We start from the raw sequence: 24508 nt of genomic DNA, 5'->3' as shown, positions 1-24508 counted from the left end.
CTCCGACAACATATTCTGAAGTTTTTTTTTATTGCCCTTGTAGGCAGACAAGCATACGGCCCACCTGATGGTGAGTGGTTACCGTCGCCCATGGACTTCAGCAATGCCAGGGGCAGAGCCAAGCCGCTGTCTACCGCAAAAACCTGCCTGGATAAAACTGTTAAAAAGAATATTTTTTAGAATCGAAGAAGTTTATAAGAAGACAACGGGAACCCATGACTCTCTTGAGAGTATCATAAGCATTCCCTCGAGATTTGACCACTTGCTAAAAATTTTTTTTTTTATATTTTTACACACCCATAAGAAGCGTAATACACTAATTCGGGTACTGAACTTATGAATCGTTAGGAATAAGATAACCTGGAACATAATTGTGGATACCAAGTGGAGTGCCAGCAATTGGCAACATATTTTATTAAACATATAATATAAATGAACAAATAATATACTAGTCAGATGTAGTTATATATAAGCATCAAAATAATAATAAAATAAAAAGAAATATTCTTATTATAATACAAATTTAGTGCAAAAATAATTAAGTGTATTATAGAAGATTGTAAATGTTATGTCTATCAATACCGCATAAATAAAACACTTTCACAGGACCGAAATAAATAACTGTTTCTAGAGTTTTTCGTCGGTTCTGGTCAACGAGTCAGCGGTCAAAGCCAGTCTTCAAGCCCCATCTCTCCGAATGCGACACGCCACTACACCTTAACTTATTGTATTCTTTTTTTACGTTTTTTTACTGTGTATAGTAGTTTTGTCTTTCAATTATTAAGCCTTTGTGTGGATGTGTGTTAACTTGTTCTGCACTATCTTGGTATTAACTCTTAAAACCATGCAGTTAAATTAGATCAAGTAAATGTGAGTGAAGGCCCTTTCTATTTCTTGTGCTACGATTTTATTTTACTTAAGTTTCTACTGTGTTTTCTGTTCGTGCTACGTTCTCGAGATATACGTCTCACTACATTCAATAGATTAAAATCAAATTACGATTAAATCTAAACGCGAACCCTAATTCAATTCGTTGGGCATGATGGAGAATGATTCGAGTTTCGCACGGGGCGTTTGGTTCACAGCTAACGTCATGAAAAGTGTCAATCACGGATGTTTTCGAATAGCAAAACCGATTATCGGGCATATTAAGTCGTTTATTGTTATCGACAGCGGCCTCCGCTCCAACCGACCGTGAATCAGATTAGGGACATCATAATATACCCATATTTTGGCGTCAGCTGCACACATCGTCTGCACAACTTTTTTGTCTGATTTTCCATTAAATTGTGCTATACAACAAATTTCCGCCTTGAGAATGTCTACTACTCAACTCTCAGCTTTTCCAACTTGGGTTAATGTAAATTAAAAGACACAGCACAGGAATTGGTAAATTTAAAAACGTAATATTTATTCTTATCTATACCAATTTTAAATTGAGTTGGTAGCTAACAGTTCCATAATTGTGAAAATAAATTAAATGTAAGATCTAAGTATCTTAGATTTATCAGATATGTTAATAACATTGGTTCTAGAAAGAAAAAAAAAGTTTTCAATAAATAATCAACTTAACCAGCTGAAGTAGCAGTAACCCAGTTACATAAATGCTGATATGCCGAAAATATTTGAACAGGACAGATGAGTTTTTTATTCAAGATCGTGAACATTAAATTTCCAGAATGGATCATGCGTTTATTTATATAAAAGGGGCACTAGAATGAGTATATTCTTTTTTTTTTTCTACCTAAGCTGGATAGCCTTTAGAAGCTACGTCAGCGTAACCGTGCGAGTAGGTGAGCTCATGGGGCTCAAACGTGACGATGTTGCCAACATGAATCCTAGCAAGAGACGTGCTCGCAGAATCTACCACCGGATCGGAAACGCGACCCACTGAGAAGATCCGGGAGAAACTCAGTGGGCTAATGAGTACGAGAAGAGACTAACTGGATATTAAGAGAGATTTGCATCGAGCAATGGAGTACCATAGAACAAATATGATATGCAAGTGCGCCGATGAACATTGAAAACATTTACTCCAGCACATGAAACTTTCATAAATAGTACACTGGCACATAATTATAGTAATGAAATTCGTAGCAGCTCTAATTACAAGGGTGAAACCTTGAATGATGGGTCGGGTTAAGTTAAAAGGGATGAATAAGTTCTGAGCAGTTCTTTGGTAGGAAAGCGAAGTATGCACAAACGATAATCCCACTCTGTCATTAGCAAGGCTGATGTTTTACTAAAGTTGTCCAAGCGTTGTGTACATTACTGAATGGCTATTGCATGAAAGGCCCGTTAGCTGAATTAGACCCAAAATAAATATTAACCGTACAGTTTTAAGTGAAATTTCGTGTTTGTATCTAAACGACTGATTCGAACTTTTGAGAATTAACATTTTCGTTTTATTATTTGAATTGTGGCTTCTCCTCTTGATATTTATTTGCGGATAGATTTTCATTGAAATAATTGATTTAATCTTATTTTTGGTTTCAACAGTTTCTGGTTTAATTTTAATTTTAAAATCTGTGAATTCTGTTTCATACATTTTATTTTAAAAGCAACAACGACAGTAAGATTACAAAGTTTTATGCTAAAAGAGCTTATACTAATATGATGACAGTCTATTCATTAAGATTTGAACCCTGTCTCCGCGAGTTACTGAAATTGGTTGGTTACCAGTTGGGTGGTCAGCGCAACAAAATTATCAAAGCGTTTTATGAAGTTTCCGCGAACAGACAAAGAAGTTATTTCAAGGAAAGATGCACAAGAAACTAATAGTTTGTCACTCCAATCGAAGTGTTGTACATAAAATTATTCATACTTTGGTTGAAATGAACTGTTGCTTGTTAAGTATGTAGTAACTTTTCAAGCTTAAAGTATTACATAACGTTCTAAATCATCGAGCCACGCTGACTCGCAAAAAAATGTCTCGTCATGTTTGGATAGACCATATATATACTGTAAGTAAAATTTATTATAAGTCCTAATTGATACAAATATGGAATTTTTTAGCGATTTACTTTGGGCGGTAAAAAAATATTTAAAAAATTTAAATGGCTGGAAACACCAATATATGTATAATATTATGTAGAATTCTTCACCCTACAACTTATTAAACAGAATACAGGAGAAATTCGTGTATTAAGTACAACTGTATTAAAATCTTCACTCTCAACTCATTGTAGGGAGGGCAATGAAACAAAAGGGGCTAGCTTTCTCACTTTCACGCACAGAAATTAATAATTCTGTCTCAACCGACACCATGTACCCTTGAAAGCGTCTCAGCTTTGAATGTGTTCGTGACACTCGCATTACACATTCATGTCTTTGTGTGTTTATTTGTCAACGCGTTACAAGTCATGATTCGAGATAATCATGACTTACTTAATGCTGGATTACAATAATACCTGTACCTTTCAGAGCTCATCTGTTCAACTCCTCTAAATTATAGTATAGTACGTAATTGAAAATTTATTGCTATTTAATAATTTGAAGTAATCGTGTACTAATACAATACCTTTAATAATACCATCCATTCCATTGCGAAGCACAGGATAGCTGTTATCTCAACTCATTTATGATACGGAACTTGTACCTCAATGTGATAATCACGTGGCTATGCCTAGGAATCGCTTAAGACTAGGTAACCATTTATACTAGGTAGTAAATATTTTCATGAACATAAAACTTTCCTGACATTTTGATGTAACAAATGGCGGAACGAAGAATTATAATAAATTTAAATTGAATAGCTGAAAGATAACTTAGAGTTAAACAAAATGAAACTCACCTCGTTTGTGCCTCATGTGATATTTGGTCTTAGCGACAGTCCCAGAGCAGCACGGCTGTTCATAATAAAAGTTATAAGAACTATCCACTACGGAAGTCTGTTGCACAGTTTGGGATTCTACTTGGAACCCGAGGCCAATGACCACAAAAACGAGCCAGCGAACCACACACAATACACCGATAGTCCGAAAAACTTGAAACATTGTCACCAGCGTCGCTCACACACTTAAGAGTTGATTTAGTAATTAAAGTAGTTGATTTTGAACATTGCACTTCTGTAATAAAAATAAAACTATATCAGCGTTGTAATTTAATGTAATTACCCAGTATCCAACTCCAGCGTTATATAAATATAGTAAATATGATGAATAGTAAACAAAAAAGTTTTTTGATTGTTAGACAGATCGCTTAGGCCTAGATTTTAGGCCTAAAGTCTGAATGAAGGACAACGCGACGGACCGCGTCGATCGCAGAACAATTTGACGTGATATTTCACTTGTAAACTTAATAATAATTATATATTAATTGAATTATAATAATAAATATGTATATGGATCGTAAGTACGCAGATTATTTTAGTGTTTAAACAATATATTTAAGTAAAGATAAAATTTAATCAATTCAATTTAAATTATTGTAGATACAATATATTAATAAATTGTATCCACCAAAAGGAAAGAGGATTTCGTATAAGTATTAATTAGAACATACAACCCCATTGATCTCGAATTACTACAACTGCTGCCTAGTAAACATCTATATAAGTATACAGTAGTAGTATCTGCAACTTATTTTTGGGTTCGGTTTCCCTTTACCGCCTAACTTTCCCATACTTTTCACCAGCACGGATGGATATCATTGATCCATCTATTTCTACATCGATTTAATCACGTACGAGTATTTTAGCTTGAGGGCGCCGCTTATTCAATTAATTGAGTCTTCAGTCTAATAATTCAGATTGACAAAGTATCTGTTCATATATGCAAATAATAATCCAATGAAATTAAAATTAACTCAAAAGCAATTTAAAAACGACAATTCAGTCGTGTATTGTAAATATATTTACATGTGTATAATATAGACGGTATTTGTCATGTGCAGTTAGAACAACGATCAGTAATAAAATCAAATGCTCTTTTTAACTTGATTTATGGGAACTCACGTAATCGAAAACGAAAAAAAAATCCTTACAAAGCAAATTTAGCAACAAACACCACATCGCATTTGTGCTCTGAGAACAGTAACATAATGATACCAATAAAAAGAAATTACGGGGAAGTAAAAAACGTCACATACGCCTGTTCAACAATAAAAAAATACAATTTTTCCTTGTTGAGCTTACATTAAAAACACCATGTTGTGGGGTTGTATAATGACAGCGAAGACCATTAGCCGACCCGATGGCATTAAACACACCTCATGTAATGGAAACCGTTTGCTCGTATGCAGTATAGCGGCTACCCTTTGCCAAAGTATTATTAGGTTTTAATTGTCCAGTTCTGTATCATACTGACGACAACTAGATATATTTTTTTTTGACAAGTTCTACATTTCTTAAAACCATTATAGCTATTGAAGTTTACTTTCGCAACTTATTAATATGCTGAGTACTGAATTAAATTTATACCTCCAGTTTTGATTTTTTTGTCATTATTAAATGACTTTTGATGGGACCGAATCTTTTGAAATAATTATTATTTCTCAAAGCTGCTTGGGTACCCATGTCTAAGTTTATATATTTTTTTATCGCCATTGATCATCAGCGGCTTTGGAGTACCCCTCCGAGGCGATTACCCAGGATATCAATGAATAAGTAAATAAACGTCTTCTACTAAATTAAACTCCGATCTCTAAGGTTGGTGCCTTCGTCATGTGTCCGCTATCATTCGGTGAATGCGGTCAGGGATCGCCCCTCGCAATAGTCCACAGATGAGTTAAATAGATAATAAAATGTGGGGCTATCAAAAAAGAAACATGACTGGCTTGGTATACGAAGGTAAATTTTAAATTCAACATTTTGATAGCACTTCTTCCACACTCTTCTTATAATCAAACGTAGCTTTTTTGTTAAAGTAACAAAAATAATAGGGCGGTATTTAAAGAAGAATCAGATTAAAATAGGATTTTTTTTGCCATTGTAGGCGATATTCAGCCTAACGGTAGCTAATCACCATCGCTCAAGGAGACCAGCAGTTTCAGAGACATAGCCAAGCCACTGCTAGCTCCTGAAGACTTTCTTCAAATCTCGTTTGAAAAAGGATATAATATAGAGCTCTGGAAACTTCATGGAGGGTAATTCATTTCTAAGCCAGATAGTGCGTAGCAGAAAATATCTTAACAAACACACTGTCAGGGTTTAATGATTCCGGATGGTTAGGTTGAACGCTGTTCGGCTGGCGGGCGGTGGTATGGTGAAAAATTAGAGATTCAAAAATATCTTCAAATAATTCTGTAGGTCACTCCCCATAGAAACACGGTACAAAACCCAAAGAGAATCAAAGACCCTTCTTAGACCCTGCTCCAAATGATCCGTAAAAACGGGATTATCGATAAACCAAAAAAACCTTCTACGGTGTGGAGCCAATAGGAGGTAGTTGGTATTTGAGAGCCACAACTTGCAGTACTTCACGCGAGGCCAAACTTGAGCTTTGTTAAACAAAAACCTTTCAGCATACGAGTATTATATCTTTCTGTATTTAATGTTAAGTCTATATTGTCTGCTATCCTATTTCTAATGGAAATTAGTCCTCGAATCTTTTCTCAGTCCTCGAATATTCCTTAAATCATATTTTTTGACATTTACTTTTATTCAATAAAAAAATATTTTATCAAAGTTATAACTTCGACAGAATTTACATAAAATCAATTATACGCATGCGGTGCACCTACATCAATATCATTTTACTGTACAAGTTTTAAATAATATTTCTACTTTTAAAATTTAATCACGCAGAACATCTCCCGTGACATAAAATTGTAAGCTTAGTAGATTGTCATAAGTGGGGAAGCGGTTTCAAATTTTATTTCAAATGATTAATGATCGGTTAAGAGAGCTCGAGCGATTTTTATTCATTGACAGTTATATTCTTTGGAAGAAATGTTCGAAATCTCCCCTTTCCGTATAAACATTTTAAATTCTTCTGTAAAGTGTATTTTTATCCTTTGAGATTACCAGGATATTTGATTGAAAGAAATGAAAAATGATGGTAACATTGTTGGGGAACAACGTTAAATAGGTAGTCACATTGCTATTATTATTGTAAAACATTCTCACGTGTAGATCTCACAGGCCGGTAGTGCCCTCTCGAAAAAAACTGGTCATGGCATTTTCAACAATACGAACCGGTTTCATAATGATGTCTTCATTATGAGTTGATTCATTGCTCGGACATTTCCTCTTGATATCCGATTTTATCTCTCAACCTATTACTTTACGAACAACGTAATGTTCCCTTTATTCGTTTCAATGCAGCTTCGGAGAACGTCACGTTCCAAGAAAAAATATATTTGATACACATTTTGACTTGAACGCGCTGTTAACGGATGAAATTCGAGATTTCTGGAAATATTAATTTCATCGCAAGCTTTAAACGGATTTTAATCTTCCTTAATATCTTTCGATCTCATTTCGCGATACAATTACACCGTTACTGCTGCCCATCGCACGACAGACTGTTCATTATGAGCGAAGAATGTTAAGAAATTTCATCCCACAACCCATTGAAGCAACCCTCCCAATTGTGCGAAGGTGTTCCAATTGAATGGTAGGTGGAATGGGGGTACGATTATAATGAAATTTCGACACGATAAAGACCAGTGAGCCTCGTAACACAATACTTGATGTTTCCTCCTCGACCCGTATCCATGTCACGTCATTAAATCGCGTAAAAATATCTGCCGACACATCTTAGTTAAGTAAATTAACGTTCGCACGTTTTGTTATTATTCCGAGGGTTTAGTTACTAGTTTTAATTGTAAAAGATTTGTTGAATGCGGCTTTAGGGTCTGGCTCTAATGGCATTCTATAAGTATTTGAAACAGGCTCGTATTAAATAGAAAAATCGCGGTAGTCCTGTTTGTAAGACCAAACATAATTTCACTATTTGGCTTTACAAAGTTTTTCCGACTAATCATAGTTTTCGAACGCAATCTCGCGCCAAAATGTTTTATTAAAACTGCAAGTTTTATGAAGATTTAGGGTTACATTCGAAATATCTGAGTAGTAGTTTTCTAGAATCCATACATGTTATGGTTCATAAAATATTCGTATGCGCAAGTTTCTTGTACATCTGTTGAAGGCAAAACGTACTTTTTATAGGCAAAAACTTTATTATGATTCATGATACACGCACTGCAGATAAATAATGTTAAACTTGATTCAAGTATTGTGTGTTTTTACTAGTTTCACATAGTAAATAAAACATTTAGTGAATATTTTGTTTTATAGACCTATATTTTATAAGATTCAGTTGCCAAATAGAAATTACAAACGAAATCCTTACAAGTTCATTATATCTATTTTTTCGTTTGTAAAATTTTCTTTACTCGAAAAATGTAAAGTATTTAAATCTTATCTGCAATTCTGGGATATATATAATCTGAATCTCGGGAACCGCTCCAACGATTTTCATAAAATTTAGTATACAGGGGATTTCGGGGGCGATAAATCGATCTAGCGACGGTTTATTTTCAGAAAATGTTGTTTTATTCGTATTTTCAATAATCAACTTTATGACTCTTCCCGACATCTATTGGCGAATTATAATACTATTTTTCTTAATTGAAGGCAACTAACCGCTTTAAAGACCCAACAAGATGGCGTTATCAAAAAAAACCGGTCATCATCTAGTGTAATTTATACGGTGTAATAAATGAATCTCCACATAATCATTTACCTAAACTACCGGAAAAAGTATTTACTGATGGATGAAAAGCATTTAGAATGAATTCACATACGTTATAAGTTAAAACAAGACAGATATTTAGTACAATTGTATATTCTGTGTCTCAATCGTTTTTTATTTATTTTGGTAGCAATTGACGAGCTTTACTATTATTAATAATTAATCCTAAATATAAAATTATTCTAGATCTTGAGGTGCCAACTAGGATTTCAAAGCGTCTTCATGTCTGCCGATCGTGCAAACACATTGTGATGGGCTCCAGTATTCATCCAACGTCAATAACATACTATAACTATGTACAACGCCATACACACTTTATACATGACATGAATGAAGATATGAATATGAAAAGGTATGAAGATGCTATCAACATTTCAAAAATAGAATTTTGTACATTATGGTCTTATAAACAGCAAAATAGCAACATTGACTATATTAACATAATATACGGCCAGAAAAATTCTGAAAGTTGGAAAATATTTGAAATTACTCAATTTCGTGATAATTGAGATAGGTAACCTTGGTAAAAAAGAATTTAAAATAAATAAATAATAACAATAACAAAAATAATAAATAAAATTTTGATGAAAATTCATCCCTTACATATTATTTATTTAACTGTATTTTTCGTAGCGATGAGAACTGAAGAATAGTTATTAGGAATCACTAATTATGAATAAAAATGTGTCTATGATCATAAAAGGATATATCAGACAAGATCGAATACAGTCACGGGGCATTCGTTCAGATTAATTAATATAGTTTTGTAATGTAAGTTATTTAAGACATTATCGGGGTCAACAAATTTTATTGAAAATTAAACCACCACGTTTTTGTGGGGTGCTTGATGAAGCCACGATTTACCTCAAACTATTCAGAACAATAAAAACTGTGCTAAAATGAGTCAATATTCATTTATTTGAATTTCAAAGACATTTTTTTGTTTGTATTATGTTATGTTTATTTACATTGAAGATAAAAACACACATAACATGATTTTACTAAGAAGTATATTTAAAATCTAATAATTCTTTGTTTCATATTTAGATGAATGCAAAAATAACTTAAAAAGGGCTTTCGGATTTTTTGCTAACTAGGTTCGTCTATTTTTATTGCCTATTTTTAACTTTTGTTAATTTAAAAACGAATTGGGACTTTTTTTTTATGAAAGTTCTTCTCGAAAATGAATAATATACCATATTCACTATGTGTATTGTTTCCAGAATGGGTTCGAGAACTACAAATATTAATTTATTCAATTAACCAAGACGGATTACAGGGACGAGATTATACGAGGGCCAACACGATAAGTTATTAATACTGTTCGGTTACATAAACCTCAAGTCTAATTAGTTTCTGTGGCACAATATCAATTAAATGATAGTAACTCAGCTATTGGGTACACCACACAGCAAGCTCAAGAAATATATGACGAGAAACCAAAGAATGTAAGTACGGCTTGACAAATAATCGCCAATAACCAAATAGCAATATATTTAGCATACCATTGACTAGTGGTAGGACCTCTTGTGAGTCCGCACGGGTAGGTACCATCACCCCGCCTATTTCTGCCTTGAAGCAGTAATGCGTTTCGGTTTGAAGGGTGAGGCAGCCGTTGTAACTATACTGAGACCTTATAGCTCAAGGTGGGTGGCGCATTTACGTTGCACATGGCTATGGGCTCCAGTAAACACTTAGCACCAGGTGGGCTGTGAGCTCGTCTACCCATCTAAGCAGTAAAATATATATATATATATTCTACAATTTCCACCTTCAAAATTAACAGAAGGTTCAGAGTTGGATTGTTAACGTGAAGTCTATATAAAACTTGATTTGTTTTTGATAACCAAACTATTTTGAGCAGCACATATTTCAAATTTAAGACAGAGCTACTACGTTTTGATTAGATATTTTTTTTTGTTACACCTATATCACAAACATAACCAAACTTATTACGAGGGGAAAATGGTTTCAATAACCGAATACCTCCCGTGACCACTACTCAAGGGAGATAGCAGAACACTGGATTCAAACCACGTACGAATACACGTAAACGTCTGCCTCCGCTATTATTGATACAAATAGAGATATCAATTGTTTTGGACAAGGAGAAACAACTGTGTGGCAATGATAGTAATTCTCCGGACGGGATCTAAGGGGCCTTTATAGCCGCTTTGATATCTGTGGGGCAAACTTGGTGTGTTATAGAATGAGATTTTTACGGAGTTTGGGTCGGTCGTAATGCTATTGACCTTTCTGATTGAGTTAAAGTCACAAACTAGAAGCACTGGGTTTCATTAATTTATCTAGCCTAAAATAATCTTAGTTAAGCATGAATAAATAAAAATATACATATAAATTAATATTCTGTTGTGAATGTTTTTAATATGTAGTAGATTTGTAATTCAAATGTTGTTTCGTTTTTGTATAAAATATTTATATGTGATTTAACAATGCTGTACCTATACTAATATTATAAAGCTGAAGAGTTTGTTTGTTTGGTTGAACGCGTTAACCTCAGGAACTACTAGTCCGATTAGAAAAAAATCTTTGCTAGATAGCCCATTTATTGAGGAAGGCTTATAGGCAGTATATTCAAAAATATTTTCACTTTCCACGTAAATGAAGTCGCGTGTAAAATTTAGCGTTATCCCAAAGTAATTATTCCACGCGGACGAAGTCGCGGGCAAAAGCTAGTGTATTAATATAACTTTGATGTTTTTAGCTGAAAGTCAAAGGCAGCTATTGAAAACAATTTTTTTAACCTTTTTGACTTTTGGAGCTTGAACGGGCTTTTTAGATTTTTTTTAAATAGAAACAACCGTCATTGTTTTTCTAACTTTATTTTAGGTATATCGATTTGGCTCTGTCCCTACTTTATTGCCTACATTTGTGAGCCTACGCTCAAAAAGGAAGCTTGAACTTTAACCGTTAAAGATGAACTTTTTTAACACGTTTTTATCTTGGTATTCATGTTTGTAACGGAATATTTAAACGTCATTAAGGATCGATGAAACAGTCGATCTAATATCCTAACCAATTTCAATAAAAGGGATAAGAAATAATTAAATAAAAAATTGTTAGTTCGGTTTGTCATTTAAGAGTGCTTTTCGTTTTTAAACTACATATTTTTTGCTTTCGAATTAAATGTGTTCATCATTTTTACTGTATTACGGTAATATTTTTAGGCTGTATTATATACAGTAACTTTTTTTTTATTGCTTAGATGGGTGGATGAGCTCACAGCCCACCTGGTGTTAAGTGGTTACTGGAGCCCATAGACATCCACAACGTAAATGCGCCACCCACCCACCGCATACAAGTTCTAAGGTCTCAAGTATAGTTACAGTATTATGTATAATTATTATTTTTTGTGAAAAAATGAGCTTACTACCCACCGACACACCCCCACAGTACAAGTAGGGTAGAGTAATTATCATCTTTCCTATTTCTGGTTTAATCATGCTTTCCTATTTTAAGGTGGAAGGTAATAGGATATAATTAGGTCTTAAGACTCCTGTCTAATCCGTGTAGTAGTAGAACGGCGGGTCTAGTCCGTGGAGTCCGATCACAGCTTTACATTAACTGTGGTTCATTCATCTATCTACGTACATAAATAAATAAACAAAAACACTCTTGGGTAAAAAAAAGGACCCAAGTTTTCCTAATAACTAAAAGGATAGATTATTGTAGCTATTGGTTTGACAACGAAGGTAAGTAATATTATATTATTGGAAGTAATCAGCTTAACTGTAGGTCTTAGAACGAAAATGTTTTTGAAGATAATATTATATTATACTGGAACTTTTTAATTGTTTTTTTTTCTTAGCCATTTATAACAAGGCTTCCGAAGTCGATCTTGAGGATAGAGCGAAGTAGAGGAGACTGAACACAGTACAATGTAGGACTAGGACGTTTTATAGACGGCAAGGAAAAAAAAATCACATTTAAAATGTAACTAAATCTCAATTATTATTATTATCGGTTTTGGCGAGTCGTTTACATAATTAAGTCTACTTAATCTTAATCTCGCGTTTATAATTTCCGACACTTATAATATTTTAAAGTTTTTGTGGTTACGGACGACTAAAGTGAATAGGTATTCATTGCCATTCGTATATATTTGTATATCAGAAATTATTAAAGAAAAATATATAAATATGTTTATATTCTATGCGAAATGCCGGAGGTACTAAATTTTTTTTTAATTGTCCTTTTTTGCAGACGAGCATACGGCCCACCTGATGGTGAGTGGTTACCGTCGCCCATGGACTTCAGCAATGCCAGGGGCAGAGCCAAGCCGCTGCCTACCGATTATTGATTAAACCCTTCAATTTAGCGATTAAGCCCTAAAAGTCGTTTAATTCGTTACAATTCTTGGCTGTAACAAATTGAAATTTAAGTATTTGACATGTTAAGTACGTAGTTATAATGTAAGTTTTTTCAGAGTAGCTGACAATCACTCGATAAAAACATAAATGAGCAGCTTCCTATAATCCTCCATTTATTTACCTACGCTTTGTCATCGCTTGGATACCTATTAATATTTTGTATGATTTTCTCTGAACTGTATTTTATATTCGATTCAATATTATTGTACCTATCATTAGTCATCTTTCAACGTATGATTTCGTTAGATATTTTTCTGTCATATCCGTATATATTATTGTACTTACAAACATATTATTTATTTTATTATTATCCCTCGATAGTTTCTTTTACGAAATCAAGTTTTTTTGGAAAACTTGTTAACGCATTCTTGTTTGTCTCTCAGGTTGTTTTTGCTTGGCTTAGTTTCAACAGAATCAATTCTAAGAGGACTGCTATTAACGGGTAAAAGACTACTAAATACTACGATGCTATAAACGAAAAAAAATTAGAAATTTAAGCTTAATTTTAAAGATTTCTTATATGCGTAATTACCAAAAATATACATAACTTGGAAAGTACATACTGTTTTAAATAATGTATTTAAGTTTATTAATATTTTTTAAATGATTTTCGTTTTGATTTTAACATTCCGATCCTACACGATTTATGAAAACCCGAATAGAAAATATCAAAACTATGAAGGGTAAATTGTATATAAATTACCTACACTGCTATTAAAATTTGTACCAAACGTTTCCTATGCGTTCGTGTAGTCGGAGTTCTATTTATATTCTAAGTTTATTGAACTCGTCAAGACGATTCCTAAGATGAAACGATCAAGTTGTTGATTACTCGTATACAAAAAGTGTGACAGATTGACTCATTTCTGTCATTAAAAATCCAACGTTTTTACTGCCATGTTTATTTAGTCGTTAATTTATAACATTGCTCACTGGTTTTTATTTGAAACGAATCTATACATCTCATTTGATATTTTTCATTCGTATTATCTTTAATCAGATTGGTATTATTTTTTTTTTTATGATGCACTTCAAATTTTATGTGTATATGATTTAAATTTTCAAAAGATCAAAGATTTGTCGTATACCTAAGTTTAATATAAAACTTCGAAGATAAGTAGTATATAACGCTGGAGTTGAAACTGATGCACAATGGCCTACACAAGAATACGTGAACCAACCTCCTGTGTAGTCCGTTGAACCAAACACGTTGCAGTTTCACAGATAAAAAATAAACAACACAATTATTCGTCGAGAAATTAACACTTTATTAAGGAGCTATTCATTTAATGTAACCTTTGATTATGTATTACAAATTTCATGTGTACTGAGAAAACAAGTTTTAAGAGTCGTAGACTAACGAAGAAGTTAGATACGAGAATCCTACACGCATCCGTCCAGCGTGCCGGCCGGCGCACAACTAGCTCTCTGGTCTCATTCGGCTCATTCCGAACAAAACTTTTTAAGTCATGGAGATGGCAAAGCTATGTCGCGCCTCTACAACCCACGCACACAATCACGTCCAACACCCTATGCACAAACACGAAAGCGAGCTTCCAAGTTCACTAAATAAACGAACACTAACACAAGCGTACACCAACATCGTCTATCCCCTGTTCGTGAGACGCTAAAACGAGACACGTATATCAACAATCTATTTAAATTAAGGAGTGGAAGCGAGACGGGAATACCGCAACAGATGTATATCATTTTACGCAGGTAAGTACCGAAAATGTTGGTGAGTATGATTGAGACGGAAGATATATTCGGCTTATAGAAAGCCGGTCGGGCGGGAGAGGGACAGAAACTGATCGAGTCACCCACTGTGCATTCCTTCCTGATACCGGCGCGCCGTCGTACCTTTCGATCGTTCAAGTGGCAGATGAAGCTCTCAGGGTTGCCATTTCGATCTTTCAGCACTACAGATTTCCATTAATGAATGACCTTAACCTTAAAATGTAAAATGTATAAAAAAACATAATAATATACTTATCACTTTAATAAAAAAAATAGTAAAATTTTGAGATACATAACACCTATAAAGACTTCATATGACTATTCAATGGAAACAAAAAAAAGTTTGAAATAATAAATAAGCGAAAAATGTCACAACAAAGTACTAGCCATAAAATAATGTCTCATCACTCATGCTATTTAATTCAAAAGGCATCTGAGGCAGCCCTACGTCAAGATGTCACAAAGTAGCAGGTAGCGGTGCTAGTACTAACGTGTGCCGCTAAATTTAGGGTATTTTTTGCATGTTTCGTCTCGGGATATTTTCTTTTTGTGTCTACGATGAAGACATCTGCTTCTAAACATTTTGTGTGTGCTGTTGAATGTCGGGTCGTAATAGTATTTAATTAAACGCAGAAAAACAAAGTCCTTTTCGGGTTTGCTATTTCAAAAATAATTGTGACTTCTTTTGTAAAAACTCTTATGATAAATATCGCGTATGATTTAGCTGTATTTTAAGAAAAGACAAGAATGTTATAAAGTTTTAATGTTTACACATGTTTACAAAAAAAGTAATCTAAAAAATAAGTAGAAACACTTTTAATTTAACATTATACATGAAAAGTAATATCCTATGAATGATCCTAAGATTGTACAATTTACTATCTTACTAATTATTACGATGCTCATGAAGGACCATACAAACTAAAATACATTCGCAGCCACTTACGACATAGGTATTGAATGAACTGTTAGTATGAAATGTTATTCGAACTTCATTTTTTGTAAATGTACCACGGACGATTGCAGCAATAACAAGTTTCATGGCTTCTTATCTTCTCTTTAAATAAAAATGAATTGCTGTTCGTTAGTCTCGCTAAAACTCGAGAACGGCTGGACCGATTTGGCTAATTTTGGTCTTGAATTATTTGTGAAAGTCCAGAGAAGGTTTACTGGGTAGGTAAATAATATGAAAATGCTCGGAATTAAATAAAAATAACAATTTTGTTTTTCCTTTGATGTGTCCTCCGTCGGACGGAATCATTTTGTTCGTTTTAAGTTTATTTTATACAAAAGCTTAGGTCTTTTATTTATTGATTGAGGCACTACGAAGTCTGCCGGGTCAGCTAGTTTATAATAAAGGTAGATCATAGCAATATAACCAGCTTACAAACGCTATATATCTTTTATTTCACTAGTCTTCAAATACATATATCCGCAAGGCAGTTACTCTTAAAGCAAAAGCACGAGTAGAATTTAACTTTAAATAGAACAAAATATAGCGTTTTTTATTTTTTTATTTAAGTGTTTTAGTAATACGATCCCATCTAAAAAACCTCCGAGAGCCCTGACGTGTATCGGAGAGCGTCAAGCGAAACACTTCTGCGAAACTGGAGCTGTGTGCTGCGTCCAATATGACGCTAATACGCTCAGACATCGGATCACAATATACAATTCCTTCTCGTGTAGCGAACACACGAATTAGTGTAGTATTATGTTTACGCCTTTTATTTTTTAACCTTTATCAGACTTCACGCGTTATGACGGGCGGACGTTGTATTCAAACATAACTTAGAATCCCGGATTTGGTAACGCTCTGAAATCCTTCGTTCGTTTTATAACGTTATTCGAACCGACGTGATGATCACTTGAAAGCTGTGCTGGGTGTCATGTGTTTTTGGCAGTTTGACACGGGTACGCGTCATTAACTTTTTGATTCAAAAAAAAAAAAAAAAAAAAGTGTGTGTGTCCGCTCCGACGCACGACTGGAGTTTACTGGATATAAAAAATTAAACGAAACAATACGAGAAATAGTTCTATATTACGACAACACGATACACTACAGATTATTAACAAATTAACGAGACACAAAACAAACGACTAACAAATATATGAAAATACAATAATGAGAGAAACGCGCGATCAGTACGAGGCTTTGTGGCGGACTGCCGGCGCAGCAGCCCGGCGTCACCTGCGATAACGCGGCCGCGCGTTGGCTCCTGATTGGCGCGCGCACGCATCACGCAATCAGGAGCCAATCAGGCGCATAACGCATTTCGTGTGACATGCTAGTACGATTTTGATTGGCGCGCGCACGCATCACGCAATCAGGAGCCAATCAGGCGCATAACGCATTTCGTGTGACATGCTAGTACGATTTTGATTGGCGCGCGCACGCATCACGCAATCAGGAGCCAATCAGGCGCATAACGCATTTCGTGTGACATGCTAGTACGATTTTGGTCCCCATAATTTTCATACCCCGGGCCTATATATGTAAATCGATTCTAAAGGAGTAAACTCCAAAAATTTGAGAGAAAGTTCTACCTATAAAACGTTGTTTCGGTAAATCAAACGGCTATTTTGTGTAATGTTTACTGGTGGTAGGACCTATTGTGAGTCCGCACAGGTAGGTACCATAACCCTGCCTATTTCTGCCGTGAAGCAGTATTGCGTTTTGATTTGAAGGGTGGGTAGATGTCTATGGGCTCCAGTAACCACTTAACGCCCGGTGGGCTTTGAGCTCGTCCACTAAGCAATAAAAAAAAGTAAAAAAAAAAGATGTGTGATAGGAACGCAGTTCCTTATTATAAAAGTATTGATTTTAAGTTCTATTCGAGGTATAAAGAAAACAAAACTGGAGGTTTCGCAACAACCCACGATTATTCGGTAACGTGCGAACTTATTGTGGTACACTTCATTCACGGTTGTTTGCTTAAGAGTTAGTGTATTGCGCAATCGAACGCTCTGAGATCGTGGTCAATAAATGATAAAAAAATATGTTATTTTTTGTACGTTGTTACAAAGTTATGTCGTACACTGTGTGCATTATTAGTAAAAATCTTACGTTACGGACGTTTTTTCCAAGTGAGGGTACCCCTCCGCATCGTCCCATAAGAAACTTCGTTCCAAAAATACTACAAAATCAACATATTTTTCAAGTCATTAGATACGTTTTGAGTGTGTCACTATAAATTCAATTCACGAAACAAACTGCAACATGAAACTTTCGACTCTCTTAACGACAGCGGTGCACGAAACAAAAACAGCAGTTGCACTGAAGCCACTAGTTTGAACAAGTGGTTTACCTCACAAACTGCCAAGCACTGAATTAAGACTTTAGTATTGCAAACATCATTTCACGGATAGCAATTTCCACCGGCATCAGCATAGCAATTACGAGTTGAACTCGAACAAGCAATACCAGTCTTGTTGTGTGACGTCTGTATTTAATCATTTTTGTTTTTGTTTGCTGCTTAAGTATTCTCTTTCTAGATTACTATTGAATTCAAAAGTATATACATATATGTCCAGGCTTATTCGTTTATTTATTAAACAACTACATACCTGATTATCTTTTCTAATTGTACCTATCGATGGATGCAGTTACTTGGTTTAAGCGACATTTCGCTTAATAAGCGGAATTCATGTTTGTAATTAAAGGTCCAGTTTATTTGGCACTAGCTGACCCGGTGGACTTCGTAGTGCCTCAATCTATAAATAAAAGACCTAAACTTTTGTATAAAATAAACTTAAAACAAACAAAAGGAACCCGTCCGACGGGGACACACCAAAGGGAAAACAAAATTGTTATTTTTATTTAATTCCGAGCATTTTCATATTTATCTACCGTTTACACCTTCTCTGGACTTCCACAAATAATTTAATTATTAAATAAATAAGAACAAAATTAAACCAAATCGGTCCAGCCGTTTTCGAGTTTTAGCGAGACTAACGAACAGCAATTCATTTTTATATATATAGATAGATTAGTATAAACAATTCTATGTTTTTGCTCGAACTTCAATTATGTTTACACAATTCAAATAGCTGAACAAGTTTTTTTTATTCGCGATATTTTTTCCAAATTTTAAACTTTAAACGGTTCTCCTGTAAAGTTTCAAAAATGTAACTTATGCCAAAGCCTTTCACCCTCAATATGTGTGCGAGTAGTGAATGTAATATTAAGACGGTGCCAAGTTATACGGTATTTTACTTTGACATTAGGACAGATTTTAGAAATTGACTCAAAATAAGGCCTACTAGCCGTTCCGTAAGCGCGAAATAATGACAATACATTGCAGCTTTCCAAGATCAACTAAGTCGCTATTATTTATTTCTGTGAAGAAGCCCGACAATAGCGTACCACAGCTTTGCTGTCAGCGATACAATAAGCTCTTCTTAGTTTATTTTCTAGGAGATACTGAATAAGAAGCCCGATGGATGTCATAAGGCTACCTGCTTTAAAATGTGATACAAGAATATGATGGTTCCTTTATATCTCAGCCTATACTGTCTAGTACTTTCTCTCTAGTCTTTTGTATCAAACGGGTATTGTGTTGAGAGACTCACTGGTTCATTATTGTGTTTCTGTTACAGATATTTGTTTATTTAGTTAATACTAGTGGTCTCCCGGTAGTCGAAATTCGACTACAATTAATTGAAATTATAAGTTTGTACACTATTATGATTTTATTGTCAAATACTTCTCTATAATCACATATTTCGCCAAGACTCCACGTCAGAGAAATATTAATAAAGACAAACAATAATTAATTTATTCTTAATTCGACCACAGACTATAAGCAATAAGAAAAGTTTGACAATAAACAAATAGTATTCATGCGTGTGTGTGTCAAATACAGGGTAGTGTGTGTAATGTTTATTTTTTATTTTTATTTATTTAATGCATTTTTTATGCATAATTTAAAAATATATTAACATTCTGCACTTCTTCTCTATAAGTATATTCTCTAGAAGTGTGGGTAGTGGGGTGGTGTGTTAAATTTCATACTCCTACGTCCGCGCAAATTTCGTAAAAAAGGGTACAAAGTTTTTCTTCACGTGTTAATATATAGAATTCGTTAAGTAGACACGTTTTCTATTGCTTAGATGACTAGATGAATTCACGGTCCACTTAATGTTAAGTGGTTACGGGAACTCCTTGATATCAAGAACATAAATGCCACCGTTTTGTTTTTATTGCACAATGTTAACTTCGCTGTAGAAGTCGTTTGTGAACAATTATTAAGTACGTATTTTATTAGAAAAATTTGTACCGGCCTGCGGTATTTGAACACCGTTGCATCGCTTGAGACGAATACATCGGGCGCTTTATCCTTTAGGTCACGTCGACCTCAAAAAAAAACGTTTCTTTGTAATTTCGGTTGTCTTCACGAATAATAATTGTATACATTATTAAAACCACTGTTACGTTTTTATAGCTACAGTTGTAACCACAAAAAATAGTATTCGGAACGTGGGGAATAATATCACAAAAACAAAATAACCATGAAAATAAATTAGAAAAGTAGTTTTTGCTAAGCCTTTTTTAGTTCTTTGAATATAATCAGAATGAACCAAAAAAAAAAAAATTAACCCTAACGAATTTTTATGTAGACGTCACAACTATAGTACTTACCCGACTAACCGATGGGCGACTTCGAAAAAAGACAAAATAGTCTGGCCCGCAAAGCGTCGGCCATTCCGAATATAATAGCAGCAATAACAAAAGTGAGCCTGCTAACCATTGATTTGGATTTTATGTTAGGATAGTACAAAACAAGAGTGCCTTTATTTTGTGCCCGCAAAAGTCTGGTCAGTGCATGTCACTCAAAATACTCGTCGGGCGCAATGCAAAGCTCTCTGGTATTATTGCAGCTCGACACGTGAATATTAAGTGTGTTTCCCATTGTTCCATCTTTTGACGTAGTTATCAGTTTTTCGAAATTCAATGTGAAGCAGAGAGGGCTTTTTGGCTAGTATTGACTTTGCTGCTGGTATTATGATTGGTCTTAAAATAACGGTATTATTAATAGATATTTAATTGTTTCTCGTCATCACATCTAAAGATATTTCGAATAAGCTATTAGTTTAATGTTAACTGAACTTCGCTACTTTGAAGTCATCGTGGCCTAAGGGATAAGACGTCCGGTGCATTCGTGTTGAGCGATGCACCGGTGTTCGAATCCCAGGCGGGTACCAATTTTTCTAATGAAATACGTACATAACAAATCTTCACGATTGACTTCCACGGTAAAGGAATAACAACGTGTAATAAAAATCAAATCCACAAAATTATAATTTGCGCAATTACTGGTGGCAGGATGACTTGTGAGTCCGCACGGGTAGGTACCACTACCCTGCCTATTTCCGCCGTGAAGCAGTAATGCATTTCGGTTTGAAGGGTGGGGCAGCCATTGTACTGTAAAAACGGAAACCTTAGAACTTATATCTCAAGGTGGGTGGCGCATTTACGTTGTAGATGTTTATGGTCTCCAGTAACCACTTAACCTCAGGTGGGCTGTGAGCTCGTCCACCCATCTAAGGAATAAAAAAAAAAAAATAACTTTTCTAAACAGTTGTAGTACAGCAGCACCTGGCTCCTTCGTATTTCCCACTTAATAAATGTCCAAATTGCAGAACGGCTGCTGGTGGGCTGCGAGCTGACGTTAACTTGACACAAGGCTGACGCGCCGTACAGCGCTAAAAATGACGTAGCTTTCAAACTTGACATTTTACTGAGTTAGCAAATGAAACACGATATTGAGACTCGTTCCGAAGATTTATGAACAGAGCTGATAAAAATGTGAATTTGACATTATGAAATGTAGAGATGTTGAATTCGTATTCCAGAGAAATGGAAGCTATCCAGTAATTTTATGTACAGTTACCGGCTTAATCATTGGAATAAGACTTTTTGGAACGAAGTTCCTTATGGGACGATGCGGAGGGGTACCCTAACGGGGTAAAAACGTCCGTAACGTAAGATATTAATTAGTAATGCACACAGTGTACGACTTAACTTTGTAATAACGTACAAAAACTAACATATTATTTTTTATCATTCATTGACCACGATCTCAGAGTGTTCGTTTGCGCAATACACTAACTGTTATGGAAACAACCGTGAATGAAGTGTACCACAATAAGTTCGCACGTTACTGAATGACCCTGGGTTGTTGCGAAACCTCCAGTTTTATTTTCTTTATACCTCGAATAGAACTTAAAATTAATATTTTTATAATAAGGAACTTCGTTCCTATCCGGTGTCCCACGAGACCACACATCTTTCTCAAATTTAGAAGGTCTACGATGAATCAATGTAAGAGGTAAGAAATTGAGTCGCTCACTAAGTGTAATCAATCAGACGTCGGTGTTATTGTTGTGATTTGTTGCGGTATGGGGCCGGAGCAATCGGCCTGCCCTGCGACCATTACTTTGATTAGCTCGTCCGGACCACGCTGGCTGATTGTGCGAACGTTTGCCTTTGATTGATTCCTCCTGACACAGTTCCTCGAGCACCGTTGACTTACGATGTATTTAATGGTTCCTTATTTCATAGTTTGTATCGATGTTCAGAAAAAAATATATATCTGATCGCCTCTTTGAATTATTAGTTATAGTACGCAAATCGATGATAGGTCGTTTTGTTAAGCCGCACAAATAAGTACCACCTTGCCTATTTCTGACGTGAAGCGATTCGGTTTGAAGGCTGAGGCAACCGTTGTACCTACTGTAAAATACTTACTCATGTCTCGAGGTGGTAGCATTTACGTTGTTGATATCTGTGGAATCCGGTGACCACTTAGCTGCCAACTTGTCCACCCAAATTAGAAATACACCCATATAAAAATCCGAATTTTATTCGATCGATAGCAATATACTTGTCTGTTTAAGGTTATTATGATCAAGATTTGGGTACGAGCAATGACCAACAAATACCGTTTTCATATTATATGTCTTATTTATGTGTATCTTAATTTTAAATCACGTTGCAAATCTCTATATCTAATTTTTGTTACTATAATTTTATATTTTATATTAGTTTCCCATTGTCAGGTAAAGAATGTACCTAATCTATGGCAATACAGTCAGACTACTTCCGCCAATAATACAAGTCACACGCAGAGCTCGTCGTTTTATTATAAAATATATATATAAGTCACAACCCGGCCATCCTATGACTTCACATGGTGTCAGAAGCAAGGAATTTGGAAAATATTATATAAAAATACGAAAATATCCGAGAAATAATGTTTAAAATGGATAAAGTCGAAGACACACAACATGGCGGACAGGGACGCGCAAGTAAGTCACAATATAATGCTACATCAGTCTCATATGGACTCCAACACTTAGATATGAGAAGCTCAAACATGCCCTTAACTTGGAAAAACTGGTATACTCAACTTAAAATATACATGCGAGCTAATAATCTGGAAGATGAATGTGATCAACGCAAAGTCGCCATCTTGTTACATCACATTGGACAAGACGCGTTAGTGATATTTTATTCATTTAATGTCGATATAGATACAATATCCTTTGAAGAATTAGCGTCGAAATTTAGTAATCACTTCATTCCTCAAATAAATGTGACAATGGAACGTCATAAACTATTCAATCGAAGACAAAATCTCGAAGAATCGATAGACAACTATGTAACAGATTTAAAAAATATTGGCAGACAATGTAACTTTGATTCATTGGAAGATGACCTAATTAGAGATATATTTAGCTGGAATCTACATGCAAAAAACCAATACATAAAAGAAAAAATTCTTATACAAAAGCCGGAGACACTTGACCAAGCTGTTCAATTAGCCAAGCAGTTGGAGACGACCAGGCAACAAGCTAAATTATTGGAAGAAACTTCATTCATCGGGCAGGTCCAGTCTAATTCCAGTTATAGAAGACAAAGGCAGTCAACTAGTACTTCACATGCAAGAGATCTACAGTCAAGCCAGAGCAGACATACGTCTAGTTCCAGACAACAGTCAAATAACCAAGTAAACAGAAAATGTGGTAGGTGCTTACAAGTACATAGGTATAAATGTCCAGCCTTAGGGGTAAAATGTAAAAGTTGTGGCAAATATAATCATTTTGCAGTAGCATGTAAGAATAAAAATGTCCATTTTGTAGAAACTGAAGGCCATAGTCCCAATATAGACACAAATAATAGGCTACATATGGGAACAATTCATGTCAATAATGTAAACAAAGAGTCATGGCAGATAAATTTATCAATAAATAGTCATAATGTTACTTTTCTACTAGACACAGGTGCTGATACTAACATATTGAATTTAAAAACTTTTCATCAGTTAGGATGTCCCTTAGACAGTATATCAAAGAGTATACATAAATTATCATCATACAGTGGTGAAATAATACCTACAGTAGGTCAATGCACTTTAAAAGTATATCACAATGCACAAAGTTATAATATTACTTTTCACATTGTTGATCTGTATACACAAAATGTCCTAGGTCGAGACAGTTGTAAAGAGATGAATCTTATTAAGAGGCTGTATAAAGTCAATTTTGTCCCAAGTCAAATATTAGATAATTATAGTGAACTTTTTGTAGGACTAGGGTGTCTAAAAGACTTTGAGTGTGAATTAAAACTTAAGCCTGATTGCAAGCCTTCTGTGGATGCATGCAGACGCATTCCATTTCAAATAA

At 34.7% G+C, this 24508-nt stretch overlaps 1 protein-coding gene across 4 annotated transcripts in view; it reads right to left on the bottom strand.

Moving 5' to 3' along the window:
* Positions 1-24508, bottom strand: part of LOC101740012 (semaphorin-2A) — a 430077-nt gene that overhangs the window by 134864 nt on the left and 270705 nt on the right. Inside the window, exons 1-2 of one of the 4 annotated variants that reach the window (XM_004928238.4) lie at positions 14269-14527; positions 3794-4084 (exon numbers count right to left, since the gene is read on the bottom strand). The exons of 1 other annotated variant lie outside the window; for it this stretch is intronic. In XM_004928238.4, the coding sequence (XP_004928295.1) occupies positions 3794-3995 (202 nt within the window). In that variant the 5' untranslated portion in view covers positions 3996-4084; positions 14269-14527. Of the gene's footprint in view, positions 1-3793; positions 4085-14268; positions 14528-24508 lie in introns of those variants that run through there. 2 more of the 4 variants (XM_012692089.4, XM_038017277.2) reach the window with 2 other exon arrangements.

This window comes from Bombyx mori, chromosome 18 (assembly GCF_030269925.1).
Source record: "Bombyx mori chromosome 18, ASM3026992v2".
Taxonomy (NCBI): domain Eukaryota; kingdom Metazoa; phylum Arthropoda; class Insecta; order Lepidoptera; family Bombycidae; genus Bombyx; species Bombyx mori.
Note: the sequence above shows the minus strand (reverse complement) of the source record. Positions and strands in the feature narration are given on the sequence as shown.